The 13,594-nt window shown below is 44.8% G+C and overlaps 1 protein-coding gene across 7 annotated transcripts in view; it reads right to left on the bottom strand.

The window, feature by feature from the left end:
• Positions 1 to 276: 276 nt before the first annotated feature.
• LOC134459192 (CLIP-associating protein 1-B-like) overlaps positions 277 to 13,594 on the bottom strand; it is a 95,396-nt gene continuing 82,078 nt past the window's right edge. For all 7 annotated transcript variants that reach the window (XM_063211484.1, XM_063211481.1, XM_063211485.1 and 4 more), the window contains 10 exons: positions 12,343 to 12,486; positions 12,067 to 12,176; positions 9,002 to 9,140; positions 7,529 to 7,790; positions 7,300 to 7,356; positions 6,936 to 7,126; positions 6,268 to 6,396; positions 5,696 to 5,902; positions 5,303 to 5,419; positions 277 to 4,202 (listed from right to left, as the gene is read on the bottom strand). In XM_063211484.1, the coding sequence (XP_063067554.1) occupies positions 4,116 to 4,202; positions 5,303 to 5,419; positions 5,696 to 5,902; positions 6,268 to 6,396; positions 6,936 to 7,126; positions 7,300 to 7,356; positions 7,529 to 7,790; positions 9,002 to 9,140; positions 12,067 to 12,176; positions 12,343 to 12,486 (1,443 nt within the window). In that variant the 3' untranslated portion in view covers positions 277 to 4,115. The remainder of the gene's footprint in view (positions 4,203 to 5,302; positions 5,420 to 5,695; positions 5,903 to 6,267; positions 6,397 to 6,935; positions 7,127 to 7,299; positions 7,357 to 7,528; positions 7,791 to 9,001; positions 9,141 to 12,066; positions 12,177 to 12,342; positions 12,487 to 13,594) is intronic.

Below are 13,594 nucleotides of genomic sequence, written 5' to 3' on the forward strand. Positions count from 1 at the left end.
AGCAGGACAAAAAAAGGTTGGGACTAACCATTGATGTAGAATATGGAGTGTATGAGGACGTATAGGACAGTGGAACAACAGCATTTTGGTTTGGTCAGCAGGTCTGGTTAGTTTTGCCCCCCTGTGTACTGAACTTAGTTCAACAACAATAGCAGGTCAACTGTCTACAGTGGCAGAACTCAGACAACAATGAAACAATGGATAACCTAAATTACTTGTTAGGCAAGTAGGTCTTTCAGGTGAAACTGCAGTAGACAAAAAAGAGGAGGCCCCAAAAACTGGAAAACTGAGGTTTTTATTCTTTATTTCTAAAGCAAAATTAACTTCATTTTGCAAATTTCCATCACAAGTGACTTGACAACAAAACAAAAGAAACAAAAAAGGAAGAAAAATGGGTCATATGTACAGTTGTCATCAATAATACACACCAAGAAAAAAAATAAAACATAAATACATACAGGTCCAAGAAGCTGAGATGGAGAAATAAAAAAGAGAGAGCAAGGGCATGCGCAGTAAGCAGTTAAGTTTGCAGATAACGCCATTCCTAATGGTCAACATTAGCTGAGCAATGAAGCGGTACATATTCAAACTTGCCATGTCTTAATAAACAACCTCATCTCCCTCAAAGTACAACTCGAGTGAGCAAACACAAGATCTCTGTCTGCCTCTCGCAGTCGTGGCAAAAGAAAAAACACATTTCAACCATTTTCCTTTGCAAGATGATCAAGTGGATGATAAAGGAAGCAGATGGTGTGGTTAGGCTTCAAGGAGACCCTTTCGTTTTTCTTTTTGCGTTTGTTTTCTCCAAGTGTGCAATTTCAACACAATAATTTTCTCCCAACTAAGCAAGATTTTCTCCCAAACATGGGGTGTGGGGAGTAGACTCAACATGTACAGTAACAACGCTCCTAAAACCACAACAGTCTTAGCAGCAGGAGCGTGTATGTGTGTGTGTGTGTGTGTGTGTGTGTGTGTGTGTGTGTGTGTGTGTGTGTGTGTGTGTGTGTGTGTGTGTGTGAGAGTGAGTGTGTGAGTGTGTGTGTTACTTGTACAGTACACTCCGACAAAAAGTAGTACCAAGAGCACTCCCTGCTATGTAAGAAAGTGGCCTGGGTAACACTGTCTTTTAAATACAGTTACCGTTACAGTTACCGTGGACTGTACTCTGAAGCAGTACCAACCAACGACTGTATCTGCTAAGTCTATGCATACAGTACTGCCTATGGGAACAACACCAGTCTCTTAACAACACCTCAAGCACTGGAAGGTTTTTGAAGAGCAGCCAACAACGCTTTCCCTTACAGCTCGGCTAGTGGACAGGCACGCTTGAGCAACACAGACATGGTGCTGACGTGTACAGGTGGGCTAAGGAGCGATGGGGGAGGGGGAGGGGGAGAGAGAGAGAGAGAGAGAGAGAGAGAGAGAGAGAGAGAGAGAGAGAGAGAGAGAGAGAGAGAGAGAGAGAGAGAGAGAGAGAGAGAGAGAGAGATGAGGAGGAGAGAGGGAGAGAGAGATGAGGGAGAGAGAGGAGTGTTGGATTTGGTTTCTGCAGGACTGCAGTTGCGGCAAAAGCAAATAAAAAGAAAAGATCCATGCAGTTTGCTTAGCGTGCAAAAAGAGGAAGAAGTAGAGGGAGAAAAGAAAAAAGGTGAGTCATTTTTCTTTACACTACGTGTTAAAACCTGGCAGAGCGGAGGCCTTCGGTTGGTTGAAAGGTGTGTGTAATATTTATAGATAGATATTATTATATAAAGCTTTTCTTTTTCTTTCTTTCTTTTTTTAAAAACAGAACTGCCCAAAGCTCCACAATCGCATCTGGGAAGAAGTACATAGCAGACATACAGACATCTTCCATAAATAAGTAAGACATGGATGAAAATCAAATCAAAACCAAAAACAACAGAAAAAAACAACACCGCTTCCATTCAGAAAGTACTCTCCTTTAGTACTGAGCCTAAACCCTGCTCTCTACCCTAATCCACAATTTTAGGGTAGGGACACAGTCAGCATAGGTTAAGATTCTCCATGGTGTCAGACAGTACTCAGTTAAGGCCAACTAGTGTTCAAAGAGTCCTTCCCAATACAATCCCATCCCCAAAAAATTGTGTAGTACTTCAACATTCAGTACAGTAAGTACAGTACAGACATAAGGTTAGGCGTCAACCTTGCACTGCGTCATGTTAAGCAGCCAAGAAAGTCTGTGAATTTCACCTCTTTTAACTTGATGACTTCTTAACAAAGTCAGCAAATATTATGGGGGATAGTGTTACTAGGTGGGGACAATTTTTCTTTCTTTTTTTTTTGGAAACAGTGCGCTGAATATGAGCAAATCCAATTTGGATCATTTGTTCTTTTTTCTCTTTCCTAAGATTATTGCTCTGCCAAAAAACCTCAAATTGACATTTTTTGATACTGATACACCTCCACAGTTTTGTTTTTCTTTCGTAAGAAATTTGAAATTTTGTTCTCTAGCACTCATTGTCTATTTTAAAAGGAAGGCTTGTATGAAAAAAACCAACAACAACAAAAAAAAACAACAGCAAAAAAACTATGCAACTGAGATTGTCCAAAAACAAGTTTCCCCTGATAATATAAATAAAAACAATTAATATTTCGCCTAGCCATACATCCGGTCTGGGGATTCTACAATAAAACACTGATAAGTTTATTTTATTTATTTATTTTTGAATTCCAGCATTAAATAACTACCAATTACCTCAGATTAGTATCACTTCTTTTATTATTTTTAATAAAGTAACAATACTCCTAATGTGATACATAATCATATACCGTATATATAAACCTTTCTTGCATAACCTGGTCCTCAATAATGAAAAACGAAAAAGAAAAAAAGGAATGCAAATAACATTACAAATAAAGTGGTCCTTGTGAAAAATAACAGAAAAATAAAACGGTTCCTTTCTCACATGACTAATAGTCACCTTTGACCCCCCGTGCATGGGACAGACAAGAGTTGTGAAACGCAGATCAATGGGCCAGCCAAACGATAACGCAACGTTCTAGCACACAACAAAACAAAAACTCAATCCTGATGTCATTTCTCAAAAGCGTTGTTGCTAGCTAGTAACTTCGTAACCCACTAAGTGATTAGCATAGTTAGCAACAATGTTGTCGAAAAACGCATCCTTGGTAGAATGTAACTGAAGGGACACCCACACCCTGAAGAACAAAAAAAAAAAAAAACAACCCCAAAAACAAACACACAAAAAATGTGGTGATTGCGGACACATAAACAGAACAATTTCCCTAAAAACTTCACAGTTTCTTCACTTTCCATGGGCTTTGTGAAAAACAAATACATGTCAAGTACGTACATCCTGTAACTGCACAGACGGCCATTTTGAATTTTGAGTTGTCAACACTTCCACTAGGTACAGTACGAGTTGTAAAATGCCCATTGAATGTGTCCGTGTTCTTCCAACTACGACTCATATCATTACAAGAGATCTGGGGAACAGCGAGACAGCGTTAGCGTCATAGAGACCCCAGAAGAGCCCCTTTTACATTCAACAACCCCCACCCACCCACAAACACACACACACACACACACAATCACACAAATAATCTAAAAACACTGTAGATACACGCACACACACAGACACAAACATGCAATCATAAATGGAGTGATGGAGTAAACAAACTAACGGAAACAGAACAGGACAAAACAAAAACATATTTGAAGGCCTGGGGTGGAGCTAACAGACAGGAGATGCAAAAACCTATAAAATGTTGTTCTAATAATAATAAGTAAAGATGGTAACCAAAACTGATTACTAGGCAGCCGACAGGATAGAAAGAAGGAAGTGTCTTTCTAGGGTGAAGAAGAAGAGGTGGAGACCCTCAGGGGTGTGTACTGTAGAACAGGTAAGGGTGGGGTAAAATAAGGTACCTCTACCACCCCTCCACCAGTTCCCTGGTGGTCTAGTGGTAAGGATCCAGCCAGCAGCTGTTTCCCACTGCCTTTTACCTGGGATGTCAATAGGGCAACATACAGAGGGGCAAGGCAGGGCAGGATAGGGCAGGACGGAGCGTAGTGAGTAGTGGTGGTTTTTGATTGGAGGACTGGAGGACTGGAGGACTGGAGGGCGGGGTCTTTAGCTGTAGGAGGAGACATCAGAGGAGCTGCTGCTGTTGCTGTTGGTGGTCTGGGCCCTCTTGATGTACAGGTTCAGGAGCTTCATCTGAGGAAAAGAGAACAGTGAAGGGTAGACACAAATTAGCATGGGTGCCATAAGGGGGTGAAAGGTGTTACAGGCACTGACTGGGGCACTTAAGGGGGCCCAAAATTCAAATCCTTCATGGGGCCCAAAATTTCTGGGGGCGCCCCTGCACATTAGATATCATCAATAAAAAAAAAAAAACACTTTGCCTGTACAAAAATCCACATGCTTAGGGGCAAGGTGTGGCATAGTGATAGGGGAGTTGTAGCCTCGCGACGCCATCCTCTGTACTCCACTCAAAGATTTTGGCTCCGCACATTGTCTGGCAAAAGCCTCGAGCTCGGTTCTCTCAGTGTTTCGCCAATCAGCAAACAGTTGAGAGTGACGTAGAACTCACCCGCGAGCTCCGTTACTGATTGGTTATGGTAACTATATGCACACTTTCGTTTTGTTATTTGTATGCTTTTGCGACGCTATAACGTAACAGGCATGCCAATAAAGCACAATATGGGTTTTAATTTGAGTTTGGAACTTTAATTCATTTAAATGAGTAAGATTAGACCATCTCCCATCGTCCACGGAGACGGATTCCTCATGGCTTTTGCCAGACTGATTGACGGAGTCAACAGTCGGCTATTGGCCCAGGCTAGGGGAGTTGGTCTTACAATCACAAAGTTGCCAATGGTTGTCTACTTCTGACAAAATGGCTGACAATGTATGAAAAATGCAATTTTTCCCAGACATAATGGAAACTTAGAATTTGATGGTGTTGGTAAGTATTCATGAAAAAGGTAACATTTGTGAAGGGGCGGCATGACCTCTGGAAATAAACACACACAAATATTATGCAGTGCACCTTTAAGAGACTAAACAATACAAAGAACCTAGATGTAACCAATGTAAAAATGAAGCAAGGAAAACAGGCCACTTTCTCTTTTGTGTGGTGGTTGTGTGTATCATGCGTGTCCATGTACCTTCCTGCCAGTCAGCTGTTTGAGTAGTGTGTGTGTGTGTGTGTGTGTATGTGTATGTGTATGTGTATGTGTATGTGTATGTGTGTGTGTGTGTGTGTGTGTGTGTGTGTGTGTGTGTGTGTGTGTGTGTGTGTGTGTGTTTTGTACCTTGCTGCCAGTCAGCTGTGTGAGGTGTGGCTTGAGGTCTTCTCCAATCACAGAGTAGAGGGCCACCAGACAGAAGACACTGGCCTTGCGCACGCTGCTCTCAGTGTTGTCATAGCTCTGCAAACACACACATAAACACACAGAATATCAGGCCAATAGATCAATGGATGGGATGCACGTCATCAAGTTGAGGTTGTGTCATAAGTTATGCATGTTTGAGTCACAAGGTCATATACGTCCCTGGGTCATATCCAATCATCAAGGAGGCTAGGTATGTGTGTGTGTGTGTGTGTGTGTGTGTGTGTGTGTGTGTGTGTGTGTGTGTGTGTGTGTGTGTGTGTGTGTGTGTGTGTGTGTGTGTGTGTGTGTGTGTGTCCGCACGTGCATATCTACCTGCAGCAGTCCTGGTATGATGTCGGGCAGCAGTAGTGTGAGTGGCTCCTTGGCGATGCGCTCGATGACCTTGGTCTGCATCTTGATGGCCGCCAGGTTGATGGGGTAGTCGGCCGTCTGCACGATGGGGCACAGCACCTTGATGCACTGCTCTGGGTGGCTGGAAGTGGCCAGTGTGGACGCTGCCTCTTCAGCTGCACGAACCACCTGAAAGGGACACAGAGAAACGGGTGGGAGAGAGAGAGAGAGAGGCTGTCAGCACGTGCGTGTGTGGAACTGATGGAACTATCTAGTGGGGGCGCTGCTTCATTTTCTGGCCTTTTCACCTAGACAGGGAATAGAGGTGGAAGTGGTGAGGTGGTAATCAATCAGGGTGGTAAGGAAGAGGGTGTTAGTCTGTGTGCAATACACATACACACACACACCATACCTCTCTGTGTGAGTCCTTGTGAGTCTCCAGTGTCTCTTCATGACGGTAAACTCTGCATACTGTATGTGTGTGTGTGTGTGTGTGTGTGTGTGTGTGTGTGCGTGCGTGCGTGCGTGCGTGCGTGCGTGCGTGCGTGCCTCACCTCTTTATGTGAGTCCTTGTGTGCCTCCAGTGTCTTCATGATGGTAAGCTCTGCATAGTTCTTGAAGCGCGCCGGCTGGTTCCTCAACACCTCCCTCAGTACACGCAGGGCCAGGGCACGAATGGTGTGCTGCATGCGGACACACACACACACACACACACACACACACACACACACACACACACACACACACACACACACACACACACACACACACACACACACACACACACACACACACACACACACACACACACACACACACACGCACAAAGAATGAACACTCAGGACCCCTCGGGCAGAGAACAACAAACGCGATGAGAACCAGTATTCAGGAAATACAAAGGGCACGGATGGCATGTGTTATGTAAAATCCATTCCATCCATGTGCCAGATGTTGGGAATATGGGAATGTGTTTGCGATTTTGTGAGTGTATTCGAATGCCTTTAGCAGTAGAAGCATGATCTTAAGTAATTGTCCCAGAAGGACAGGCTGTGTGCATGTGTGATATTGCGTGTATCTATAAGTACCCGTATGGTTTTAGGGATAGGGTTAGCCTTTAGGTCAGGCTGGAGTGTGTGTGTGTGTGTGTGTGTTTGTGTGTTTGTGTGTGTGTGTGTGTGTGTGTGTGTGTGTGTGTGTGTGTGTGTGTGTGTGTGTGTCTCACATCTTTGTCCCCGAGTGTCTCCAGTAGCAGCAGCAGCATGGTCTTGAAGTGCTCGTCCCAGACGGCCAGGCAGTCCTCGCGGGTCACCTTGAGCAGCTCCAGCAGGGCGGCCCGGCGCTCCTCAACGCGCTCCCCCGCACCAGACAACTCCTTCAGCAGGTCTCCCACCAACTCCAGCTGCTGCGCCGTACCTATGGGGAATAGGAGCTCCATATTAGTATGGCAGAGAGAGGGAGAGGGAGAGAGAGAGAGAGAGAGAGAGAGAGAGAGAGAGAGAGAGAGAGAGAGAGGGAGAGGGAGAGGGAGAGGGAGAGAGAGAGAGAGAGAGAGAGAGAGAGAGAGAGAGAGAGAGGGGCCATCTTACCTGTGGGGAAGGCTTTGGGATGCATGATCTTGTTCTCCCCACCTTCCTGCCTCCTACCTGTAAGAGGGAATGGAATATGAAAATCTCATGTTTCTTGTAATCACAGTATCGGTGCCGGGTATCGGTGAGCGTTTGACGAGTACAAGTATGAGTAGAATGAGCAAGGATCAGCTCCAATACCAATACCAGTATCAGAATCGGCGCATCCCTAAACCAAACAAAAACTGACCATCTCTGATGTGCTCGTGCACGTCGTCGTCGAACACGGCCTCCTTGAGCGCGGTGCGGTCGTACGCTGCAGTGATGGAGTCGGTGTAGTTGTAGGGGTTGTAGTCCCGCAGGCCGGAGCGAGGGCCGGGGAAGGCCCGGGGGGACGGGGTGTTCAGAAGAGACGTCTTGTTGTCTAATGCCGTACGCCCACCGCTGCTGCTGCTGTCCACCGTGTCTGGGCCCACGCGCTGGTCAGCCCCTGAGGACGCCGTGCCACCAGACTGGAGGGGCAAGATGAGGACATGGAGCGTTCAGATCGTAATGGAGTGTGTGTGTGTGTGTGTGTGTGTGTGTGTGTGTGTGTGTGTGTGTGTGTGTGTGTGTGTGTGTGTGTTTGCCTTAAAAATCAAGGGTGAAGTATTTTTGTTTAATTGGTGTGTGTTTGTATTGTACCTCCTCTACCGTGTGTGTGTGTGTGTGTGTGTGTGTGTGTGTGTGTGTGTGTGTGTGTGTGTGTGTGTGTGTGTGTGTGTGTGTGTGTGTGTGTGTGTGTGTGTGTGTGTGTGTGTGCAGAGCACTGGAAAGGTTTAAAACTTAAAGGAAAATTAGCACTACTACAATTTGCTGATCAATCTGTGTCCCATTCTGTTTTTAAGAACAACTCTGTTCCAGGTGAAATTCTTGTCTTTACCATCAAAGCAAGACTGCAGTGCCTCGCAACAAAATACAACCTGGCAACATGGTATCCATCAAAACATGACCCGTTTTGCATACTACATACAAACAACCAAGAATATGAAACAGTGGCCCACATCCTAAATGGATGCAATGATTACAAAGGACAATATGTGGCCAGGCATGACCGCCTGGTCGATCTGGTCACAAAGGATTTGAAAATAACACACCAAGGGACATGACTGCAAGTTCTTTCAACACAGCACTGTGAAAAATAACTGGTTTCACCATGACATACCTGACGAGGACTATTTTAAAAACATTCCAAACAGACCAGATATTGTGGTTATAAATTCATCTGAGAACTCTGTATGTATAGTTGAGGTGGGATGCTGTTTTGACTTGTACATGGACAAGTGCTACTATTCTAAATTACTGAAATATCAACCATTGGTAGAGCGCTTTTCCCAGCTGGGATATCAGTGTAGGCAGGTAATATTGATATTTGGAAGTTTGGGGCATGTACATAAGAATGTGGTAAGAGGACTGCAGTTGGGAGGGATGCAAAAAAGGGGCGCAAAAAAATTGGCAAAGTTCTGTTCAGTTTCAGCTGTTATTGGTAGTTTGCACATATGGAGAAAAAGGTGTTTTGTTTTAATGCTACAGCAAGGCATGTACTGGTATAGGTATGTAGTCTGTCAGCCTTTTAACCATTCATTAACCACCAATCATTTAACCTCTTCCACAATGTTTGCATCTTGTACTCCTTACTTGTCTCTTGGATCCAAATAAAATAAATCAAATGTGTGTGTGGTACCTGGTCATCTCGTTTGCGTGCAGGCTCCATGCTGTCCTCTTGGCTTCGGAAGCTGAAGCTCTGGATGGCCTCCGTGACACCTCGTAGAGAGCTGTAGATCTCATCGCTGTTCATATTCTCTGTGTCAAACTCCATCATGCTGACGAGGGCACAAGGACACATGTTCAGATACACACGCACACATATGGGTCAATGACGTCAGGTAGTACAACCACAGCTAATGCTTATAAATGAATTATTAATTGGTAATTAATGTACTGCAATGAATATGCTGATTAGATAATCCACTAAAAACAACAAAAATGATCTGATCCAAAAAATAGTGGCACTAGCTGTGGATACACCGCCCTGACGTATGCCACTACTTAAAGCCTCATTGACCAATATGAAGACACACACACAAAATACGGGGAGAAGTCTGACATGGTGTAATTGTTGTAAAACATCCAAACTGCAGGTGCAGGACAAAAGGGTCATACAACTATGAAAATGAAGCTGAATGTACGCACACTTGCTACCATTTAGATTTTTTTCCCTTCAAAGTGAATTTTGTCCCCCTGAGATACTGTACTCGCGCTTCATCAGACTTCTAGTCTTAAAGTCTGATGATGAGTGACTGAGTGGTTTGAAAACGCTCACTGAAAAGAATTTTTAAAAAGTAAAAAGGTGAGCAAGTGTGCAGGCATTCAGCTTTTACTCTCAAGATAATCGTTGGAAACATCAAGGGAACCACATGACACAAAATGACAAAATGTGTCAAGAGGAAGCAAGCAACTTCACAAATTAATCATATCCTTTGGGACCAAACACTGACCTAAACATAGTGGACGCTGTATGTTTGTTCATAAGTCAAGCAATGGTTGGGGGCGGGACATGTGACAATTTCAGGGAAGAAGGAAGTAGAGTGCCATTTCCCATGCATCTTTACGGGAGACTTGAAACAATGTATCACAGTTTTTTTCGAACAGTAGTTTCCCATCCCTTTCAAACAACCCTGACCCTTTATTTTAGAGAGCCATTTAATTGTTTAAATGACCAATGAGCATTTTTAGGTTGATTGACAGTTAAAAGTGTTAGAGTTATTTTCATTGAAAATCAAACACAACGAGCAAGGGGTCGTCGGCCTATCAGCGCTTGTTTTAGCATTGCTTAAGTACACTTCCGGAAATTTGGGGCAGAAGAATTCTCACAGATCAATCACAGATGCTTCAAAACAGTTGAAAGTAGTTCTGTAGAAGCCCGCTGTCCATTATCTAGGTCAGTGGGACCAAACACCCACACATGACAACAACATGCCGATTATCGACACAAGAAGCAGACCTCAAAAGACACGGTGACAACAACCCCATGTGATGAACACACAGACAACCAACGTGTTAAACACAATGGGAAAAGACACTGGTGTCGATGGCACCGGCAATTTCACCGTGTTCTGTCATTCACAGTCTCTCTGTAGTCTGTCTCTCTCTCTCTCTCTCACACACTCTCTCAAACTCACTCTCTCAGACACACACACACACGCAGGATGGCCAGCAGCGGAGCGGTGCAAGACATGAGGGATAGCGACAGCATTGGGGGCGCACGCACGCATACACACAAACGGGGCGGGGCAAAGCAAGGGCTTGAAACACAGCCAGAAACTCAAAGATGTGAGACGAGACAGTCATGTGTGTATGTGTGTGTGTGCGTGTGTGCGCGCGTGTATATGTGTGCATGTATGCATTTGAGATGAGAGAAAGCATGGTGTGTGTGTGTGTGTGTGTGCATGTCTTTTTCCCCAAACCAAAGAGCGTTACCTGGGGGAGAAAACGCGGCGAGGGGGTCCCCTAGGAGAGGGGACGGCCGGGGTGGAGGAGGGGGAGGAGGAGTGGGGAGAGGAGGTGGTGAGAGGGGAGGAGGAGTGGGGAGAGGAGACGCTGAGGGGCGAGGGGAAGGGAGCGGGGTGCTTAGCCAAGCCATTACTACTCCAGCCCCACACACGACTGGGCGGAGTGAGGGAGATGCAAAGAGGAGCGGAAAGGACGAGGAGAGGAGAGGACGAGAGAGAGTGAAGACAGAAAAGGAGCAGGAGAAAGAGAGAGAAGGAGAAAGAGAGAGAGGGAGCAAGTGTGTGTGTGTGTGTGTGTGTGTGTGTGTGTGTGTGTGTGTGTGTGTGTGTGTGTGTGTGTGTGTGTGTGTGTGTGTGTGTGTGTGTGAGAGAGAGAGAGAGAGAGCAAGAGAGAGCAAAAGAGAGCAAAAGAGAGCAAAAGAGAGCAAAAGAGAGGGAGGAATGATGGGCGTAAAGTAATGGGTGCAGTGAGGAGAAAGAAGGGAGGAAGAGAAAAAAGTGAAAGAATTTCTTTTGCGTCTTAAATTAAAGAATCAACGCAAAACTAACTTCTGTTAAAGCCCTGTTTAAGTATATAAATACATAATATAAATAAATAAAATAGTTTGTCCGTTCGCTGGGGGAGCCTGTTGCATTCCAAGCAGCAATATTTTGTATTGTTCAGGCATGCCATGCTAGCAATTGGGGGATAGGGGTAGCTTGACATAATCACTACTTTAATAAAAAAACAGAGTATGCAGTAGGTTTTCACCAGCATATTGTCCTAGAGCTCATGCTGTGAATAAAGCAGGTTTATAGCAAAATGTGTGGGAGTCTGTGCTCCATCATACATACATGCACAGCATTGTGGAGATCCACAGAACACGCTCAACAGCCATGAAAAGCACACACACGCACGCAACTTCTCTCTTACTAACAACCACCTACTTGTAGGGAATTCAGAAAACCAACACGGAGCAAGTGAGTTATAATGTAATCGTACTACAGATTCCCTCCAAATGTTTCACCCTTTACAGAATATACACAGTAAGTATAACTTCACATCATTATGTCTTTTTTTTCAACACACTGCATTTAGTACAAGCAGACACATTGGGCACACTATTGGCTTTGTTGTGTGTATGTGTGTATGTGTGTATGCGCGTATGCGTGTGTGCGTGTGTGTGTGTGTGTGTGTGTGTGTGTGTGTGTGTGTGTGTGTGTGTGTGTGTGTGTGTGTGTGTGTGTGTGTGTGTACCTGGGCGAGAGCCCCCCATGGGAGCAGTTGGTGGGGGAGGTGAGGGGGCTGGTGCGGCTGGTGGAGTGGCGAGGAGCAGGGGTGCGGCCCACTGTGTTACTGGGGGAACCCTGCAGTTAGAGGGAGACAGAGAATCATTACATTACCGTCCATTACACACTGGTCATGCTGCGTATACAGACGGCTTGTGTGTGTGTGTGTGTGTGTGTGTGTGTGTGTGTGTGTGTGTGTGTGTGTGTGTGTGTGTGTGTGTGTGTGTGTGTGTGTGTTAATTACCACTGCTGCGTTGCTTGAGTTCTTGAGGTGGTTGTGTAGCAGCTTGGTGGCTCCGTCCTGGAAGGTCTTGGGCAGCGCTCCCAGCAACATGGTGAACTCAGGAGTGTTCAGCTCAAACAACGAGATCAGTACCATCTGAGCAGCCTGGATTACCAACACACACACGCACGGACACGGACACGCACAGGCACACAGGTACACACCCCCAGACACACAAACAGAAAGAGCGGAAGAAGATTAAGCTATTGATTCATGCAGGTTATGGTAATCAAAGGATCTAAGTTGTATGCAACAAATCAGACCTGAGCTTCCAAAAGTTGTTCAGTTGCATAAAACTTAAATCTTTTGACTGAAGCTCTTCCAAGAGTTTATGACACTCATACACACAGATGCTCATATTCGTAGGCCCAGGCTTACAACTTTGGTAGTTCATGCAAGGCAGACCGCACCGCACACCATTGCCACAGAGGACAGCCTTGTGGACACCGGCGCACAGCATCGCATGTTAGCGGTAGGACATTTGATCACCCCCTAGGCATTCCACCAGTCTGAGACCAGACGCAATTTAAGAAGAACGAGAGAGAAAAAAGGACTTTGAAAGAAAAGGATTGGAAAAAAGGTTTCTTGTTTGGTTTGAAGGGATTGCTAGTCCGCATGCAAGTCGGCCAGATGAGGCTGGTCGCACAGCCCGTTAGCTGTTACAGAAGAAGGAATCACTCAGAGTAGTCAGTGTAGACAAAACAGTTGGAAGACTTTGAAGGCAAACACTTTCCCAAAAGTAGACTAACACTAAATTCTGTTTAGCTATAGAGCACAACAAAACTTTTCTTTATCTAGCTATAATCACACTCTGCACTTTTTGCAACACTTTTTGTGACGTTTATATTCAGAAGACTTCAGAAACATATCCATAAAGGCATACAATGCACTTTGAAGTAAAAGTATTGAGAAAAATCTACAGATACTCCGCCTGCACTAAGGCACTATATTGCAATGTCATGAGACGTATTCTAACAACGGATTCTTAGTTAAAAAGCTTTGCTCAAATATGTGCATTATGAGTGCAGTCACGAATACAAGAAACATTTACAAAGGCATTATTACCATTTACGAATGTGTTATGAATGAGTCTTATGAATACAGACGTCATAAAAGGCGTTGCTCAATTCTCTGCTTGGAGCTACTGAAGACTTTTTACCAACTAAAAAAAGGAAAATATTGTCTATCCTCCACCATGAAGACAAAACTAGTT

Source organism: Engraulis encrasicolus, chromosome 12 (assembly GCF_034702125.1).
Source record: "Engraulis encrasicolus isolate BLACKSEA-1 chromosome 12, IST_EnEncr_1.0, whole genome shotgun sequence".
Taxonomy (NCBI): domain Eukaryota; kingdom Metazoa; phylum Chordata; class Actinopteri; order Clupeiformes; family Engraulidae; genus Engraulis; species Engraulis encrasicolus.